The 18,902-nt window shown below is 44.3% G+C and overlaps 1 protein-coding gene across 1 annotated transcript in view; it reads left to right on the forward strand.

Annotated features, from left to right (window-relative positions):
* LOC146195454 (3-alpha-hydroxysteroid sulfotransferase-like) overlaps positions 1–15,617 on the forward strand; it is a 115,107-nt gene extending 99,490 nt beyond the window's left edge. Inside the window, exon 4 of the mRNA XM_084597828.1 lies at positions 14,264–15,617. Coding sequence (XP_084453954.1) covers positions 14,292–15,251 — 960 coding nt within the window. The 5' untranslated portion in view covers positions 14,264–14,291 and the 3' untranslated portion in view covers positions 15,252–15,617. The remainder of the gene's footprint in view (positions 1–14,263) is intronic.
* The last annotated feature ends 3,285 nt before the right edge of the window (positions 15,618–18,902 follow it).

Below are 18,902 nucleotides of genomic sequence, written 5' to 3' on the forward strand. Positions count from 1 at the left end.
AATTGCAACGTCATTTTCATCGCTACTATGATCCTCACGGTAGAAAACGATAATTATGATATGAATTTCGCGGTACCGGACTGTACCCAAGAAAAAATTGTATAAGAACTCGCTCAACCTTTCGTACCCGTACCCCTATACGGATCCATATATTGTGGAGGGCCAAGGCAATATGTCCTAAAAAGAGAGGAAGATACCAGTTAAGCCGTCGTTTATATTGTGAGCCTTCCGTGGATGTTCTTTAATTTGTACATGCCATGATCTTCCTCTTTCATTTGTACATATCATCATCATCGTCCCGCGGCGCCGGGTCCGGCACGCGCCTGGGTGTTGTCACCGCATTAAAACGCTAGACAAGGCATCGCTGGCCTTGCCGTCACGACCTTGCCGCCTCAACATAGCCTTCTTTCACAAGTGGTGGAGGTCGAATTCGATCCCCTTGCTGCCTCTCGCTGGAGCTACGTTCCGGTCGCCGTTTGGCAACTACCACCATAATCATGTCCACCGAGAGCAATCCCGACCCAGCCGGACCCTCTACCTCAGCTGCACCGATGCCTCCCACACGTCAACGCGACCCACTGCTGTTCGCTGGTCGTCGTGACGAAGACGTGGATGACTGGCTTGACACATATGAACGCTGCAGTGCCTATAACCGGTGGGACGATGCTTTAAAATTCCTCAACGTTTCGTTCTATCTAATTGAGGTCGCCAGAAACTGGTTCATTAATCGCGAACCCCACACTACTAACTGGACCACATTCAAACAGCAATTCCGACAATACTTCGCCGACCCGGCAGTTCGGACTGAGATCGCGAGAAACAAGCTCGCTTCCCGCCTTCAAGGTCCCGATGAATCATGTGCGTCTCACATAGAGGCTGTTCTTGCACTTTGTCGGCGCATTAGTCCCACCATGACGGCACCCGAACGTGTGCACCACGTCTTAAAAGGGATCAATGCATATCACACCTTAGTTGCCCAGAATCCTTCAAGTGTTGATTCAGTTATTATGACCTGTCAACGCCTCGACCAGCTGCAGTCCTCTCGATTACAGCCCGGCTTCGCAACTGGTCCGACCTCTGCTGACCTTGATCTGCGGGCAATGATTCGAGCAATCATCCGCGAGGAGCTTCAAGCCCTCAATCCTTTCTGTCGACATGGGTGCGATCATTCTTCCGCACCTCCTAATGACGCCGTTCTCCGTAACATGATTAAAGAAGAGTTAGCTACCATCAGCCGCCCTATGACATCCGAACCTTCTGCAATCCGCCCAGCGCCGACCTACGCGCACGTCGCTGCATCCCCCCTTCTTTGGTTCCTCCGCCCCAACCAGCACCAACATACAATCACATCAATGCAATGGCTATGGCTCAACCTACACAACCCAATTACGCACCTTGGCGTCCACCCGACCAGTCTGCTATTACTGTGGTATTAGAGGACACATATCCCGCTTCTGTCGTCGCCGCCTTCAGAACGAGCGCCGTGGTTACGACACCTTCGAATGCGACATGCCATCAACCTCATATTATCAACGCAGGTCTGTTCCAAGCCCGCCTCGACGATCCTCCCCACCTCCAGTATCTTCCTTTGAGCCTCTTGGGAACCATGTATCCCGACGCCGGTCCACATCCCCATACCGCCGCTCAGTTTCCCCTCTCCGCCCCGCAACCGCTCTCCCTGTCCGCCATCCGGAAAACTAAGTGTTGCAGTTTCCGGAGGTCAAACTGCACTCTGCAAACTTACTAAAAGTCCTCCTGATCGCCCGTATAACGTGATTGCTGTTATCGCTGAAGGTTTACCGGTTGAAGCTTTGATTGATACAGGGGCTGCAATTTCTGTCATTCACGCTGATTTGTGCTACCGTTTGCGAAAAGTGACAACCACATATGATGGGCCTGAACTCCGTGGAGCCAATGACGTCCCTTTGCGCCCTTCAGCGAAGTGCACCGTACGAGTTGTTATCGACGGCATCAGCCATCATGTGCAGTTTGCTGTGGCCTCACCTTGTGCGCATCTCATGGTTTTCGGAATGGATTTTTTGTCAACCGCGCTAATTTCTTGGGGTGACCGTGTTATCCATATGACAGACAGCGATTTTTCATCGGGCTTTTCTGAACGACATAATCCCCTCGTTGCCGCCGCTGATACTGTTTTGCCTCCTCAGTGCGAAAAACTGCTTACTGTTGTTTCTGACCACATCACTGACGGGGACGCACTCATAGCAGCATCATATAGTCATCTTCCCCGCGGCATCGCCTTCCCGTCAAGTCTTGTCCGGTTCCACAACGGCGCAGCGACAGTAGTGGCCACTAACACTTCACGTGAATCCCTTGTGCTCCCAAAAGGAACTTCTCTGAATTGTATGGTGGATGCTCAACCTTTTTCCCTGATGGTGCTCACCGCCCCTCCGCCTCAGCAACGCGTTTCGTCAGACGTCTCTCTTTCTGTTCTCGCAAAGACTATTAATCCTAATCTCCCGCCGAACCAACGCCAAGAACTGCTGACATTGCTTCGACACCACCGAGCCATTTTTAATGCCACTTCCACACCTCTGGGACGGACTAGTGTTGCGCACCATCGCATCATTACTGAAGGTAACTCTATCATTCGCCGACGACCTTATCGGGTTTCCCTCTATGAACGAAAAGTAATTGAAGAAAATGTAAATGACATGCTCAATCGCAATATAATTCGTCCTTCAACAAGCCCATGGTCCTCCCTAGTAGTGCTAGTTAAAAAAAAGGACGGCTCGGTACGCTTTTGTGTTGATTACCGCGCACTCAACAAAATTACCCGCAAATATGTATATCCGATGCCGCGAATTGATGACGCCCTTGACTCCCTCCAAGGCTTCGAATATTTCTCGGCCTTGGACCTTCGCTCAGGTTATTGGCAAATACCTATGCACGAGGACGACAAAGAAAAAACCGCTTTCGCAACACCCGATGGCCTTTACGAATTTAATGTTATGCCTTTCGGACTTTGTAACGCACCAGCGACATTTGAAAGAATGATCGACACTGTACTTCGTGGCTTAAAATGGAGAACCTGTTTGTGTTACTTGGACGACATTGTTATCTTTTCGGCAACCTTTAATGACCATCTAACGCACCTGAATGAAGTCCTCACCTGTCTCGCTTCGGCAGGCCTTCAGCTCAACACCAAGAAGTACCACTTTGCACAGAAGGAAATTAGAATATTGGGACATCTGGTCAGCCATGACGGCATTCGCCCAGATCCTGAAAAAATAATCGCGGTCTTGAACTTTGCTCGTCCACAACGGGCCTCGCGTCCTATTTCCGGCGTTTTATAAGGCATTTTGCAACTATTGCTGCACCACTTCATGAGCTACTAAAAGCACGCAACCCTTTCGTGTGGACTGAGCAGTGCGAAACTGCTTTTAGTGACCTCAAGTACGCCCTCACATCAGATCCTGTTCTTGGCCACTTCAGTGACAGCGTTCCAACTATCCTGCACACCGATGCCAGTGGTCACGGTCTTGGCGCTGTACTTCTGCAGCGTGATGCAACATCGCGTGAAAAAGTGATTGCCTTTGCCAGTCGGACTCTCACTCCAGCTGAGAAAAACTACACCATTACCGAGCAGGAGTGTCTTGCTGTCGTCTGGGCTGTCCAAAAATTTCGCCCTTACCTATACGGTCGGCACTTCACAGTTGTGACCGACCACCATGCTCTTTGCTGGTTGTCTTCACTCAAAAATTTGACAGGCCGACTTGGCCGCTGGATTCTACGCCTGCAAGAATACCATTTCGACGTCACTTATAAATCTGGTCGCCAACACCAAGACGCCGACGCTCTCTCTCGCTGTCCCCTTTCGGAATCCACTTGCTGCTTTTCTTCCCAATTCATTTCCACCTCTGACCAGAGCCGACCATCGCTTTGCCCGACTTATATCACAACCGTTTGTTTTGACGACTCTGAGAACAAGCACGGTCTCCGCTCACAGCAATTAGCCGATGCCTACTGCCGTCCTATCATCGACCGCCTTATCGGCGCTTCGGACCCTCCCAATGCTAGGCTTCGCCGACAGCTTCGCAATTTCAAGCTCGAAGATGGCATCTTACTCCTCTACGTGTATTGCCCTGATGGAACTCGCTGGATCCCAGTCGCGCCGCGTGTGCTTCGCCCACGTATACTGGCGGCTCTCCACGATGACGCTACTGCAGGTCACCTTGGTTTTGACAAAACATACGACCGCGTGAGAAAACGATTCTTTTGGCCTGGCTTATCTTCCACCGTTGCCAAATACGCGCATCGTGCCCTCTGTGCCAACGTCGCAAACGGCCGAGTTCTTCGCCCGCTGGCCTACTACAACTTCTTCCTTGTCCCGCCACGCCATTCGACGTAGTCGACATCGACTTATATGGTCCCCTACCTCTCTCCGATGGGGGTAACCATTGGATTATAACGGCTGTCGACCACCTCACACGCTACGCTGAGACAGCACCTGTACCGACTTGTTCCGCTGAAGAAGTAGCAAATTTCTTTTTGCGATCAATTGTATTGCGTCATGGCGCTCGTCGGGTGCTCCTAAGTGACCGCGGTACAGCCTTCTTATCGAAAGTCGTTGCCGAAGTTCTTCACGCTTTCCACGCTTCATAAGACAACCTCAAGCTACCATCCCCAGACTAACAGTCTGACTGAGCGATTTCATCGCACCTTGTCGGACATGATATCAATGTACATCACACCAGATCATCGAAATTGGGACACTATTCTACCATTCGTCACATTCGCCTATAATACAGCAGTACAGCGAACTACCGGTTACTCTCCATTTTTCCTTGTTTACGGCCGTCCTCCCACTACAATTCTCGGCGCTTCTTTCTTCTCTACGCCCGACTACTCCACATCAGTACCTACCCATTTTTATCTAGTGTGGCCAGATGCCGTCATCTTGCCCGCCTCAACACGGCAGCGTGCCAGGAAGTCCGCAAGACTCGCTATGATTCTACACATCGAGTGGTCTCTTTTCGTCCTGGTGACGAAGTACTGCTTTACACACCATTGCGCACCCCTGGCCGTAGTGACAAATTCCACCACCGCTACGTAGGTCCCTATGTGGTCATAAGCCAAACTTCTCCAGTGAACTACAAAGTGACGCCTGTTGATCCCCCAGCTGATCGACGCCACAGTGGAACTGAAATTGTTCATGTGTCTCGCCTGAAACCGTTTGTGCGCCGCGATGCATCGTTTAGGTAGGAGCGGCCAGGCTGGCCGCTTCCGACCCCCCGGGCAGATTGTGTGAGCCTTCCGTGGATGTTCTTTAATTTGTACATGCCATGATCTTCCTCTTTCATTTGTACATCCCATCATCATCGTCCCGCGGCGCCGGGTCCGGCACGCGCCTGGGTTTTGTCACCGGATTAGAACGCTAGACAAGGCATCGCTGGCCTTGCTGTCACGACCTTGCCGCCTCAACCTAGCCTTCTTTCACAATATATCCTTTTTAGGTTTTAAACTGCGCCTCCAAAAGTGGCCGCGCTTTGCGCCTAGGCAGTGAGATGGCGCTGCGGTCGAAGTTTGCTCCACGCCGACTACGCGCCGATACGGCAGCGCGGCCGATGCTGCGGTAGCATGCGTGCACCAATTTAGTGAGTTTTTTTTTTCTTCATACAAATATGATTTTTTTTGTGTGTTGGTGTCTGCAAATTCTCAGCTGTACTGCACATGTTACCCTGCAGTTGAATGTGGGCGCCGACATTGGCCATGAATTATTTATTGATTTACAAGTACCACGCGCTTCCGGACGTTTATCGAGTGCATAATTTTGAAACTAATCATTCAGAGGGAAGGTGGTGATATTGAGTTATCTTTTTCAGAATGTTTCAGGACTGAGGAAACATATTATAATGCGTTTTGAGACATAATAGTTCAGCAGGAACCTCCGTAACTGGGAGAAGAAACACTTTTCTCCGCTGCCAAATGGCCGTGTGTCTTGCAACTGGGAGACAACGGTACCCCGCGGAGAGCCAAATCGTTGCGAACAACATGAAGCGTGTTCGACAAGCACTTCTGGGAAGAGGTTATATTACTAAATTCTACAAACATACGTTCACCAAAGAAGTGGTCAAACTCTAGCGACCGGCACGGTCCCTCAGGCGTCATACATTTCCTAGCATATGTCCTAATCATCTATATTATACATCTGTCTATATCAGGAACGACAAAAATGTAATAAATAAGTACCACCAAAGATGCACTCAGTGACACAACGGAAAGCGATGTTCGAAAGATACCGAGTAAATTAGACGAGTGAAATTTAATCAACTGACTGGGAAAAAAATTCTGCTTTATGGTTACATAGAAATTGGCAGCTCTGGATGAAAACTTGCATTGATCATAGGTTGATTTTTCTTTTTCATCCAGAAATATCACTAAGGGCCAGTGCCGCAGTCCGCGAAGTCATTAATATCTAGCCGGAGACAACTGGTGTCGATGTTGCCCATATAGATCTGCAACCACTTCTCTAAGAGAGGTAGATGCGATTGTGTACGTTTTGGAAAGTATGCAAGGCTTGTTGGACCTTTAACAGCGGAGGGACTCATTGCTACAAACAGAACGAATTTATTTTTAAAGATAAAAGTAGTCTAATGGTTCTGAAAAGGATGAAGGTTCAGAAAACATAAAGCGCACTACATTAATCCATGAAAAAATTGCGCTACGCGGCCGTAATTTGAAGAGGCTGGCTGATGCGTGCCGTTTTAGCCAGCAGAAAACACAGAAACAAATTAACCAACTCAGGAAAGGAGCGAAGAAAGAGCCAAAAGCTCTTATGAAGTATACAAGACCTGTCAGGCTAGAATCTATCCCAATAACAGGAGGTGTGTCGATCTGTTATAGGCAGTCCTTTAATCGCCTCAAGCCTCGGGTTCAGATGGCATCAACTGTCGGAGGCGTCACACATACGCCTCACAAAAAATGTTTTGGGTGGAATGTGTTATTGCTCAAAACAATAATGATTATGAAAACGTTAATTTACGGAACGCAATGAAAAAGGAGTGAGCATAGCGAGCACGCATTCGCTTCCAAGGCAACCTACCTAGATCACGTTGGAAAATCTAAAAGTAAGGGTGACACTGACGCTCCGCTGTTAAGACGCTAAGCGTTTCGCACATACAGACAATGCTTGTCACTTTTCATTTCTTTATTTTTACAATTTTTACTCACCAATACATAGCATTCGCTAACATTGTCTTTCCATTCTGTGTAGTACACACCAACGTTTATAGATCCTTGTACACACAAGGTCGTACACATCTTAACGTAGGTTTCATTTTTTTAACCATTTGAATTATTTAATTGATCAATTGCACACTTTGAAATTTACCTAATTAGCGTCATAGAGCATTGCCTTCCATTCTGAGCATCCTGACATCGTTGAGCCCCCTTTTTCGCACTTTTCTTCAATTCCTTTAATTCCCCGCTCAATTAGCTTCAGTGATTTCGTTAACTCACTATCGTCACTACCCGTACACACACTACCCGTACAAAGTGCCGAGGCCCCCTACGACACAAATACGGTACTGGGTCTCCACAGAATTTGAAAAACGCGGGTGGCATTTATGCACGCGGAAGCAAATGTACGATCTGTAAGGGACAGCTTCATTGAAAGTGTAACACTTCTCAGAGATGTTCTTCCTAGTCGGCCTGTTCAACTTCAGTGGATGGAAGTGGTGGACGGAGTGATTATAATGAAAAAGGTTCGTTATATCGTTTTATCCAAATGTAGGCTAGCGGTATTTATGTCTGCATGTATTTGGTGGCCGGAGATAAAGAAAAAAAAACTTCGCGTAGCGCAGTTGGATACAGTGCTCGGCTGGGGATGCAGATGATGGTGGTTCCATTCTTTCAGGAGGCAGCATATATTTATTTATTTTACCTATCTACCTCACGGTAGACAAGGAGAAATTAATGTGCTTTTCACGAATGCATTTTCATGTATGCATTTTGAGGTCTTTTAAAGCCTGGCAATAAATATATAAAACGACTGTTCTTTCTCAAGAGATGCCTTCGATACACGTCATATGGCATTAAATTGCTTTCTTGTAACATCTTCTTCTGATCCATACTTGAATATGCAAATGTAGCCTAGTTTCCAGTTTCCTATGAACTAATAAAGAAACCAGCAAGAGCCCAAAGAACAGCAGTGATATCTATAGATTAAAATTGCACACAAACTGACTACCCCACAGAACTAATAAATAAATTAGAAATACTAACCTTACAGAACCGCGCCAGGCTTGCGCGACAAAAACTACTTTATCAGCTTATAACATGATAAACATAGATACTTCAAGGTACATCTCGAGGTCAGAAACCAGAGTGATACGACATAAACATTCACAATCGCTACAAGCACATCGTTGGACACAGATTGCTTTAAATATTCATTTTTTTTCTGCTCGCATTTAGAGAAATGATTATCGTACCGCCATTTGCTCATGACTCAACGTTTGAAACTTTCTTATAATCTTATGAAACGAAACTACATGATTTGAGGTGTGAATTCTAACAGCACTTTATACTAATTGTTCTTTACCCGTGCGCATGAAATGCGTTGTTCATTAATGTATCATTCAGCCTATTTTGTTATGTTCGCCTGATATTTGATGCTATTTGTTACTATGAACGCTACTAATTGAACCACCTGTATAACACCCATTAGATCGCTATGTATTCTGTGCTTTAGTTAGATTTTTAGGTGTTTATGTCATTCCTGTAATGATTCCGAATGTTATCGGCAGTATTTCGATATAAATAGATACAATACGTTATCGGATGTGGCGCAGTTGGTTAAAGCGCTTGGCTCGATGTCCAAGGGATGGAAGTTTCATTCCTGGCGTAGACAGCATTTTCATTTTTCAGATGACGCCATCATGACGTCATTTGATTTACAGCTGTAGTGTGACCGGGCGAATGAACGCCGACAGTGTTAGCAATAAAGGCTTTGCCTTATTAGACACTTCTGTTTTGCATACGTAGCTAAACTGCTTTTGGTCGCCTATCTGAATACACCATTTGTAAACCGGTTTAGCGGAATACTATCCTGCGTTGCCTTGTAGAATACATAGAAGCCAGTGGCGGACCATACTAAAAGGCCTAAAGTGATAAGTTGCCCAGTGAAACATTGATTAGAAGATGGTTATCCAAGATACTTTTTATCTGGCGCGCGTCCTTATCAGCAATGGAGTTGAACGTTGAGCTAGTTGGTTACACATCTCTTGAAAGAAGGCAGCAGAGCAGGTAACAACACAAAACATAGGAAGCACACACAAAGAGAAGGACAACGCTCCTTGTGTTTGTGTCAGCTGCCTTCTTCCAAGAGAAGGCAGCTGTCCATCACAATGTTAAGGTTATGAAAAAGATGAAGGATAAGTTAGCAAGGTAAATTTATAAAGCATATGAAACCAGTGACTCGGGAGACCAATGTGTCAGTATGCCTTCAGTGGTATTGTTGAAGAAGGAATTACAATCTCTGCGTAAGCCGGCAGGACGTTAAAGACAAGGAAGAAGTTCGCTGCAGACGTGAAGTGAAGGAAGACGTGCGGGTGCTGGTCAAGCGTCTGCGCCAAGCGTCTGTGGGACTGGCTATCAAATAATAACCTTAACTGCATGAATTCTGCCTTACCATTTTTTGTACGTGCTCACAGTCAATCAGTGACAGATTTAACTTTTTCCAGCACCAGTGTTTCTATGCTCAATTGGTCGACGGTTGATGGTGGCATCTCTAGCGACCATATACCTATTGGTTTTGAGGTTAACTGCCGCTTAACTCAGCCAACATCTCAGTTGAGATCATACGTTAATTATAACCAGTTTCACTCAGTTTTGATTTCGTCTCTTGAGTCATTGGTTGAGGCTACGGAATAGTTAAAATCTCAAACATTATACCAGGCTGTCGTAAGAAGTGTGAATTCTTAGTGCGTGGTAGAATGCAGATTGTTTGCGTGATTATAGAAGAAGAAAGGCTGCATGGAAGAGGCACCTTCACAACCAGTGCCCCAAAAATTGGCATTATAATTTTTTTGCCGCTACATATAAACGCACAATCGCACAGGCAAAAGATAATTATGATGCTGATATTTTCAATTACTTTTCACAATCTAATAACCGACGTGCACTTTCCAGGTTTTGAAAATCACGGAAAAAGATTCCTGTCTCAGAAAATTTATCCTCATGTGTTTCGACTCCTAAAGAAGCTCTCAAGGCCGTAGACAACATTGCTAAAGGTTTAGAAAAGTGTCTTTTGTCAGCACATCCCAAATCTCCTATGTTTATAGGCCCAGTACATACGCTTAAGGATGCCCCTAAAATTATATTTTCTCAGCTTTTTTCGATTGTAATGGCATTGCTAGCTGCTGCGCCTGGCCCTGTTGGAGTAACGTCAAAAATATTGAAGATCCTCTTTGAGGTGTCTCCAAATTCCTTGTTAGTTGATAAATTACTCAATTATGCACCCTTGGATACCTTGCGACTGGACACTTGCCAAAGTGATTCCTTTACTGAAATATAATGGTGGTGGCTGTAATTTGGACAATATCAGACCAATATCATTACCATCAAACTTGGTAAAATTATTTGAAAGGGTCGTACTCCAACGGGTTACCGAGTTTGTGGAACAAAACATATTCTTAGTCCCTGTCAAATCGAATTTTGCGCGAAATGTTCAATATGGAATGCGCATACCGAACTTGAGAGTCGAATTCTTGCGCGGCGAAAAAAATGCATGCTGCATTGGTGACTCTCATTATAGAGAAGGCTTATGATAGTGTAGAGTCCCGAATTGCATTTCACAGATTAGAAACTCTTCGTTTTCCACAATATTTAATTGAGTGGATGTCTACATTCCTACAAAACAGACAATTTTACTGTTCATTGATGGTGTGCATCCTGGCAGATATCAACAAACCAGAGGTTAAGTGACCTGAGATTTACATTAAAAGTTAAAAAGTGCGCTTTCTTGTTTTCAAATTTCAGGGTCCGGTAAATCTTTCCCTAACATTTAGGCAGGAAATTATTCCTCAAGTTAAATCTTTGAAGTATCTAGGGGTGATTTACGATGGCCATGTCACATGGAGGGATCCCATTGAACATGTTGTAGCGAAAGGGGCTCGTGCTGTGGGTATGTTGCGCAGGTTAAGCAGTCCAAGGTCTGCGATGCGGCGAGATGCTCTTTTAATGATTTATGTTATGTATGGCCGACTAATTATAAAATTTGGATCTGTGTTGTTTTCTGGTTCACCAGCTTACAAAATTCGTCCGCTTGTTCTTTTAAAAGGGAAGCGCTTAGATTGTGCCTTGGGCTCCCCAAATTTGTGGCTAACAATGTATTATACCTTGAAGCCAGAATACCACCCTTGTTAGCTAGATTGCAATTCTTGACTTTCCAGATGTATCTAAAAATATATGAATCACAATTCCACCGCTCCCTATCAATTTTTTGGTGCGAGCCAAGCTCCTTTTTTTGGAGTCAGATGGCCTCGGTTTCATACCCCGCAGGTAATACTAGTGCAAAATCTGTTACAACCTTTGCACGTAGTCCTTTCTAACATCCTTCCAACAAAAGTAAGTGCATCTTCGGTTCAAATTTTCTATGATTACGTTTTCCCAAATAATGCAAAACACTTATCACCTCAAATTTTAAATGGATTATTAGAAAATCATTTACAAATCTTCCCGTTAGCATAATGATAGCAACTGATGCTTCTCAATTTTATGAAAAGGCCGGTATCGGAATATACTGTACGCTTTTAGACTGGGCTTTTTCAGTCCGTCTTCCGGATTTTACCCTAAATTTCCAAGTGAAGTTGCTGACGGCGGTGCTTGCTCTGCGCAAACCGGACCCACCATACTCAACAGTGGCTGTAATTACAGACTCTTATTTAATATTTATTTATTTATTGTACCCTCAGGGCCAAAGGCATTACAGAGGGGAGTGGGTTAATTAGGATACAGAACAATGAATATAATACAGTGAAAACAAGTAGTACAAAATAAAATTCTTCCACAATAAAACAAACAACATTCCCAAAGCGTAAATAACATAAAATCAATGTACACAATACAGTGGAAATAGATATAACATATGATCAAATTCCTTCAGAATAAACATTGTTAGCTATTGTGTCGTGAAATGTTTTGTTATCTGAAATGGCTGCAATATTGGGGGAAAGGCGGTTCTATTCCACATATGTGCGGGGAAGATATGACTGAAAAAAAGATTTGGCGTGGCATGTTCGGATGCCAACCTTGTGGCGGCGATCGATGCGATGTGAAATGTATTCTGGGGGTGATATGAAACAGTCCTGAAGCGCAACGTGATGAAATAGGTTGTGAAATAGCGTTAGGCGACCAATTTTACGGCGACATTGTAACGGTGGGAGTGAAACGTTAGATTTCATGGCTGTAATGCTTGCCGTACGATTGTAATTTGAAAGAATGAAGCGGACGGAATTATTTTGGACTAGTTCCAAGGAATATATGAGGTTTTCATATGTAGGGTCCCATATTGATGCTGCGTATTCAAGTTTAGGACGTATAAGTGTTTTATACAGTAAAAGCTTAAGAGATGAGGGAGCGGCAGAGAAATTTCGACGTAAGTATCCTAACATGCGGTTAGCGTTATTAATAACGTAGTCAATATGAATAGACCATGTTAAATTTTGAGTGATATGAATACCTAGGTACTTGTATGTTTTTACCCAGTCAAGAGAAGTGCCATTAAAATAATATGAAGGAAGAGCGTTAGATGAACGGGAAACTCGCAAAGCTTTACATTTATTATTGTTTAATTCCATATTTCATGCATTGCACCAGTCTGACACCAAATTGAGGTCTGACTGGAGAGTGTCAGTATCGTTAGTGATATTCATTTCCCGAAATATTCTTCGAATATGGATTCGTCAATATTAAACATCTTTCTTTCATTGCTCCCCTCATATTTTGGCCTCATATATTTAGTGTGGATACCAGGCCACAGTAATCTGACAGCCAATGAGATTGCTGATAAACTAGCTAAAGAATCTCTGAATGGCCCTTGGTTGCCCATCCTACCGGCAACAGCGTACATAACAGCAGCACGATTTCGTAGGCGTTCCTTATTAAGCATGCAGTCTGGATCTGTTTTATAATCGGACGACTACCTGCATCTGAAGTATTCCTGAAATAGGAAATAATGTAAATCAAGGCCGACTGAGGTCTCCCTAACCAGGCTACGCTGTCGTATTCCGCCCAAAATTTCTATATGCACAGGTCTGGTTTGGCGCTTTCTCCCGTCTGCGCATTCTGCGGGGAACCGGAAACAATATATCATTTCTGGATATTTTGCCACCGTTTTACCATGATGAGAAAACGGTATTTAGAGAAGTCGTTACAACAGCTGGGCCTTAATTTGAGCAGCCAGATTTTATTATCATTAGGTGCCACCATGCTTGGGTACAGCCACAGGTCTGTTTTTAACGCCATTCAAAACTTCTTAATGGAGACAAAACGTCTGCCTTGCTGATATGCTTTGAATTTTTAATCTGTACCTATAAATCTTAGTATTCTCCTATCGCGTGCGTTAGTATTTACCTTTTTTATTTTGGTTTTCCATATCTACATTTCCTTCTCTATTCCCTAGCAATTACTTCTATTTATTTTTTGCGATGTAGGTATACATCTCAAAATCTAATATCTCTGCACCCTTATTCTTGTCCGACCCCCTGTGTGAGTATGTGCCATCAAATTAGAGGAGAACAACAACAACAATATAGTTGTCAGTGCAGGGTTGTCCTTGTGTTTATGTGTGCTTATTATGTTTTGTGTTGGTACCTGCACTGCGACCTTCTTCGAAGTGATCCTTTTCAGCGCTTCCTGAGCATACGAGCCCTTCCTTTTCAGAGCTGCTATCTCTTTGTAAATTCACAGGTCTGTTTCCTATATATCAGGTTCTTTGTTAAATCGCAAATGACACCTGTTAAGCCTGCGAAAATAAATCTGCTGCGTACACTTCGTAGCAACTCCAGGCACTTTTCGCTCCGATAGCAAAACCAAAGATGGGGTTCTAAAGCATAGTAAATGTACATTTATTTCTAGAACAAATATGGAAATAATTACAGCGACATGATTAGAAAGAAATACTCTTCGTCGCAGTGCTTTTAGGATTTTTTTCGTGCAATTTAATTTTTGGCGCCGAGCATGAATAACCGGTTGAACTCCAGAGAATGCGCTAATACATACCAATTACTTTGTATTGCAGGATAACGTCTGTCCAGAGCTTCACCACAATGTCAGGACGAAGACCCTATCGCCAAATCATTGACGGTGTGCCGAGATGCCCATACGTCAACCCAGAATCCCTAAGAAAAAGCTTTTCCTTTCGTGCTGAAAAAGGCGACGTGTTGCAGTCAACTTACCCTAAAAGTGGCTCGCACTGGGTGCAGTACATAATGCAGTTGATCATCAATGGTGGTCGGTGCATCAGCAACTATGATGAATTTACGAGCAATTTTCGCGTGATCGAATTAATGGATTACAGCGACTGGCATTCGAACCTTCCGGTGAGGTTATTCGGCACACATCATCCACTTCGACGGGAGGCTATGAACAAAGAGGCCAAGTACATATACATGGCACGCAACCCGTGGGACGTATGCGTCTCGCAGTACAGGATGACGTCAGAACTCAGCATCGCCCAGTTTCAGGACGGCACGTTCGAAGAGTTCTTTGATCCGTTTATCGAAGGGGACCTCGGCTACGTGGACTACTTCGAACACGTGTCATCGGGATACGCCTTGAAGTTGGAACCAAATGTTTTCTTTCTAACCTATGAAGAACTTAACAACAACATGAGAGATGTTGTACTCAGACTAGGTCATTTTCTTGGTGAGAGGTACGGTCAGGCTTTGGAGAATGACCAAGACATGCTCCAGAATGTGTTGAAATGGTCAAAGTCAGAGCACATGAGGAAGGTAATTGTGTTCGATTTAAAAGGAAGCCCAGTTTCTGGATGGAACGATGTATTCGCGCGGAGCAAATTGACGAGCAAATACGGTGTCGACGGTGACAAGCGCAAATACGCACTGGTGAAAGACGCCAAAGTAGGAAGCTGGAAAGATTACTTTACGCCTGATCTCCTGGCTCGTTTCGAAAAGAAAATTCAAGAAGAGGGTGACAGGGCGTCGTTCATGGAGCTCTGGCCTAACATTCGTGCTGAGGCGAATGCATTGTCCGAAGAGTCTAAATAGAAACAGTTCAGTTCGTCTCATGTACCCATCAAGCAATTAGCTATTATACTCACTTAGAGAACGAAGGTTTCAAAGCTAGCAGTATTCCGTTGTTCCTGGCCAACTGAACAAAGTTCTTTTCATACAGATAAGAACTTGGTCGCTCATAGGTTCATTCAGTCTGATACAGAGAGAAACTGATAACCCTCATGAAATACCTGCACAAGCCGATTTGCCCCGTAAGAGACGATAAATCACTAATTTCATTTGTTTCTCCGCGTCTATGGTTTAATTATGGGTGGTGGCTAAAGTTATGAATAAAACCCAACGTTTCCAGCAGACAAATTATGGTTATATACAAACAGATCACCTGTATATTTGTGATGATTTCAGAATAAACATAAATTGTGTTTCCTTGCTTTATTTCTGCCCGCTACCCTCATGGGGCTCCACATCATGGGAAGCTTGCGAAAGCACAGCTTAGCGTTGTATATTCCAGGCTAAGCATGATGTCCTATACGCAGCCTGAAAGCATAACAAGTGAAATGCTGTCCATGTGCGTGCTTTTACTGTTGACGTACAGCACTTAATCGAATTTGGATCAAAATAACGCCTCTTACAGTAGAATTTGAAGTAATTAGCAAGTTTAGCCTCAACGCATGATATGACTTAGTAATAATAATAATGACTGAAACACTTAGTAATAATAATAATGCCTAAAACAAAGTTTAACATTGTTTTAATGTACACCTAAAAAGTACAACCTAGTACATATTCAAAATACCTGTTATTGATGGTTGAAAAAAAAAGCACCATCGATGCCTAAAGAATGTGGCGTCTGGGGCCAGATTATCACTGCAAAGCTACACTGCCTCACAATCTCGGCGGAAATGATGCTTTCTACTAAAGCACACTATCGTCATCGCCATTCCCTCAGAAATCTATTGATTGGATCTAACATTTAGGGCAAAGTGCACGAGCCCACACTGCTATTGGGTAGATTGAGAGTACTTGGTGCTGAACCTGGCCTTCAAATCCAAATAGATGCGGTAAAGACGTTTTGCAGGAAATGCACTTTCAAGCCTTCGACACAAGGGCACATTGTAAGAATGCACAGGGGTAATGTATACTATACACAGCGTGTGCAAGAAATTAAGCCATGATACCTATTCCACGTGCTGAACACCTAACGTTTCCACAGGTAACTAAGTACATAGCCAAATTTCTGGCCGCATGCTTCCTTTTTTAAAACGATGTGCAATGCATTGTTGTACACAAATGGTAGGTTAAGTTTTATAAGAAACGTTGTGTCTTAAACTGCCTAGCTTTCATCGGCTGATAGTTGCCTGTGATGTGTATGTTCGATGACGTCACCTGAGGTATGAAAAACATCTCGCATGTACTTATTTCTTTACTGTTTTGAGTCATTGTTTCGAATTAGATACACTTTCACATGTGTTGAACTGGTAAGAAATAAACACCAGCTTTAACTGTTTACTGTTTTTACATCCCATCTATGGCCTACATTCCAGCTGAGGCCTTTAACCAATAAAGTGCCGAGGAAGCGCTGCAATTATTCAAATTAGCATTTGAAAATGTTCTCACCAGGCGCTGGGGTAAAGATAAAACTCGAGTTCCCCCTCTAAGCACCTCGGCATTTTTGTTCGACATTTGGTGAACGCAACGTTTTTAACTGCCTTCGCCAGGTTAATTGATGCTTCACTCAACGCTTTGCCGGGGAGTGGAACCTTCTTACGGCAAGCAGGTGGCACGTAAGCTTAATACATGTTTGTCTAAAATATGGTGCCTCTCAAGACAAACTCTCTTTTACGGCGCTGCGATTCACGTGGCAAATTTCGCTGCAGATTGCCTGTAGTAAAGTGTGACGTCAATGCAAGCCTCTCTTGAATCACAGGCCAATAAATTGTAAGAGAAGAATTTCAATTTTAACTCTTATGATGTCCATAGAGGAAAGGTCCTGCGCAAAATTTTGGCTTTGCAGCTATAACTATGGATATATATTTTTTTCAAGTGTCGTCTGCAAACTTCCGTACGCACTGAAATTTATGTATAACAACAGCGGATGAATAAAATACTAGGTATCTAACCACGTTTGCGGCTTCTATACACGACTCAAACCAGACTTTGTGTGTTCTGTGCTTAGAGCTAACAACAGAGCGGCACGCGGTGCTGCCTACTTCGCCTCTCTTCATCACGTTCAAAACGAAGTGAAATGTTCCTGTCGCATTCTACACTCAACATTTGCCTCTTAACATCGTCAGTCGCTTGTTATTAGCATAACCTCATCCAATGGCGAAAGTGTGACAAGTAGCTCCTCATTTTTGGCAATTCTGCGATTTTTTTTTCTGCAGAGCATATTTGGGCATATAGAGTTGTGAGCAAAAGTGGCATACAACACGCAGCCGGCTTCTTAGCTAGAGTGAGCTTCATTGCAATAGCACCTAGCAACGGCTGTCTCGGATTGAGATTATCGTGGCAGTGCTCTATTTTATAGACATGCAATTGTCGCTGTCCCTCTCGGTGTCCCTGTCGGTGTCGCTAAGTGGCGTTTCGATGCAGTTTTCTCGACCCCCACCATGGGCTGCGTGTTGTATACCACTTTTGCTCATGACTGTTGTTGAGACATCAGCCAGAAGGGGAAAGCGATTTTCCATCTTTTCCTCAACTTCAACACTTAAAAGTATTTTCACTCCTTTCCCTCTAAAACGGATATGGTAGTAATTTTCACTCAATAGTCGTTTCTGATAGCGTAAAAATAGATTCTTCTGCTCAGCACTAAAACCATCTGGCCTCCTCCTGAATGGCACCGTACTGTGCCCAGCCTAAGCTGATAAGTTTGTAGCGGAGAAAATTAAACTTGGCACATTTTCAGTGGTTATATCTTTTGAAGCTCAATGTTTTCTGCACACACAGGATGACTACTTCGGGCCAAATAAAATTTTATGTATGAATTCAGGAATCCACGAATTGAAGGAACACGCAAGTAAATGTTTCTACATCGTAAATAATGTGTGGTGTGAGTCAAGAGGAAATTATCGCTGTAATAATTTAGTGCCAGAGACGTAACTGAGAAGGCAGTAGCTTAATACTGCACTTTCTCGTAGTCGACAGTACAAGTAATCATAAAATGCTTCACAGAAGTGATGTAGGACATTCTAAACGTTAACCTGGCAGCAAGGTCTCTCCTCAGCCAATTGCAACCATATCCTTCTGAAGCTTCGATAGGGCGGCAGAATGCAATTTTCAGGACCATTACGCTTTGCCGCCCTTACTGTGTACACTGACTTCGGCTCTCAACCGAAATGGGGCACCGAGGCTCTGCATTGGACGAAGGCTCCATTCCAGAGAGTAACGACACTCTCCTCTGCAGCTCCAGTTTCCTTATCGCGTGCTGCACAGGGCACACGTTTTAGGCCTGGTTCATATTGTGGACATTCGCCTGCTCGATGTGAGCGCTACACACGGCAGCTTTGTACGCCAGGTGCTCTGGTCAGTCACGCATTAGACAGCCAGCCGCAGTTCAGTGCAAGATAGCCGGTCGACCGGCTGGTACCTCATCTCGAGAGGGAAACAATGAAAGCTTTGGTTTGGTTTGTGGGTTTTAACGTCCCAAAGCAACTCAGGCCATAAGAGTTGCCGTAGGGGAGGACT

This window comes from Amblyomma maculatum, chromosome 3 (genome assembly GCF_055883805.1).
Source record: "Amblyomma maculatum isolate TAMU_Amacu chromosome 3, ASM5588380v1, whole genome shotgun sequence".
Classification (NCBI taxonomy): Eukaryota; Metazoa; Arthropoda; class Arachnida; order Ixodida; family Ixodidae; genus Amblyomma; species Amblyomma maculatum.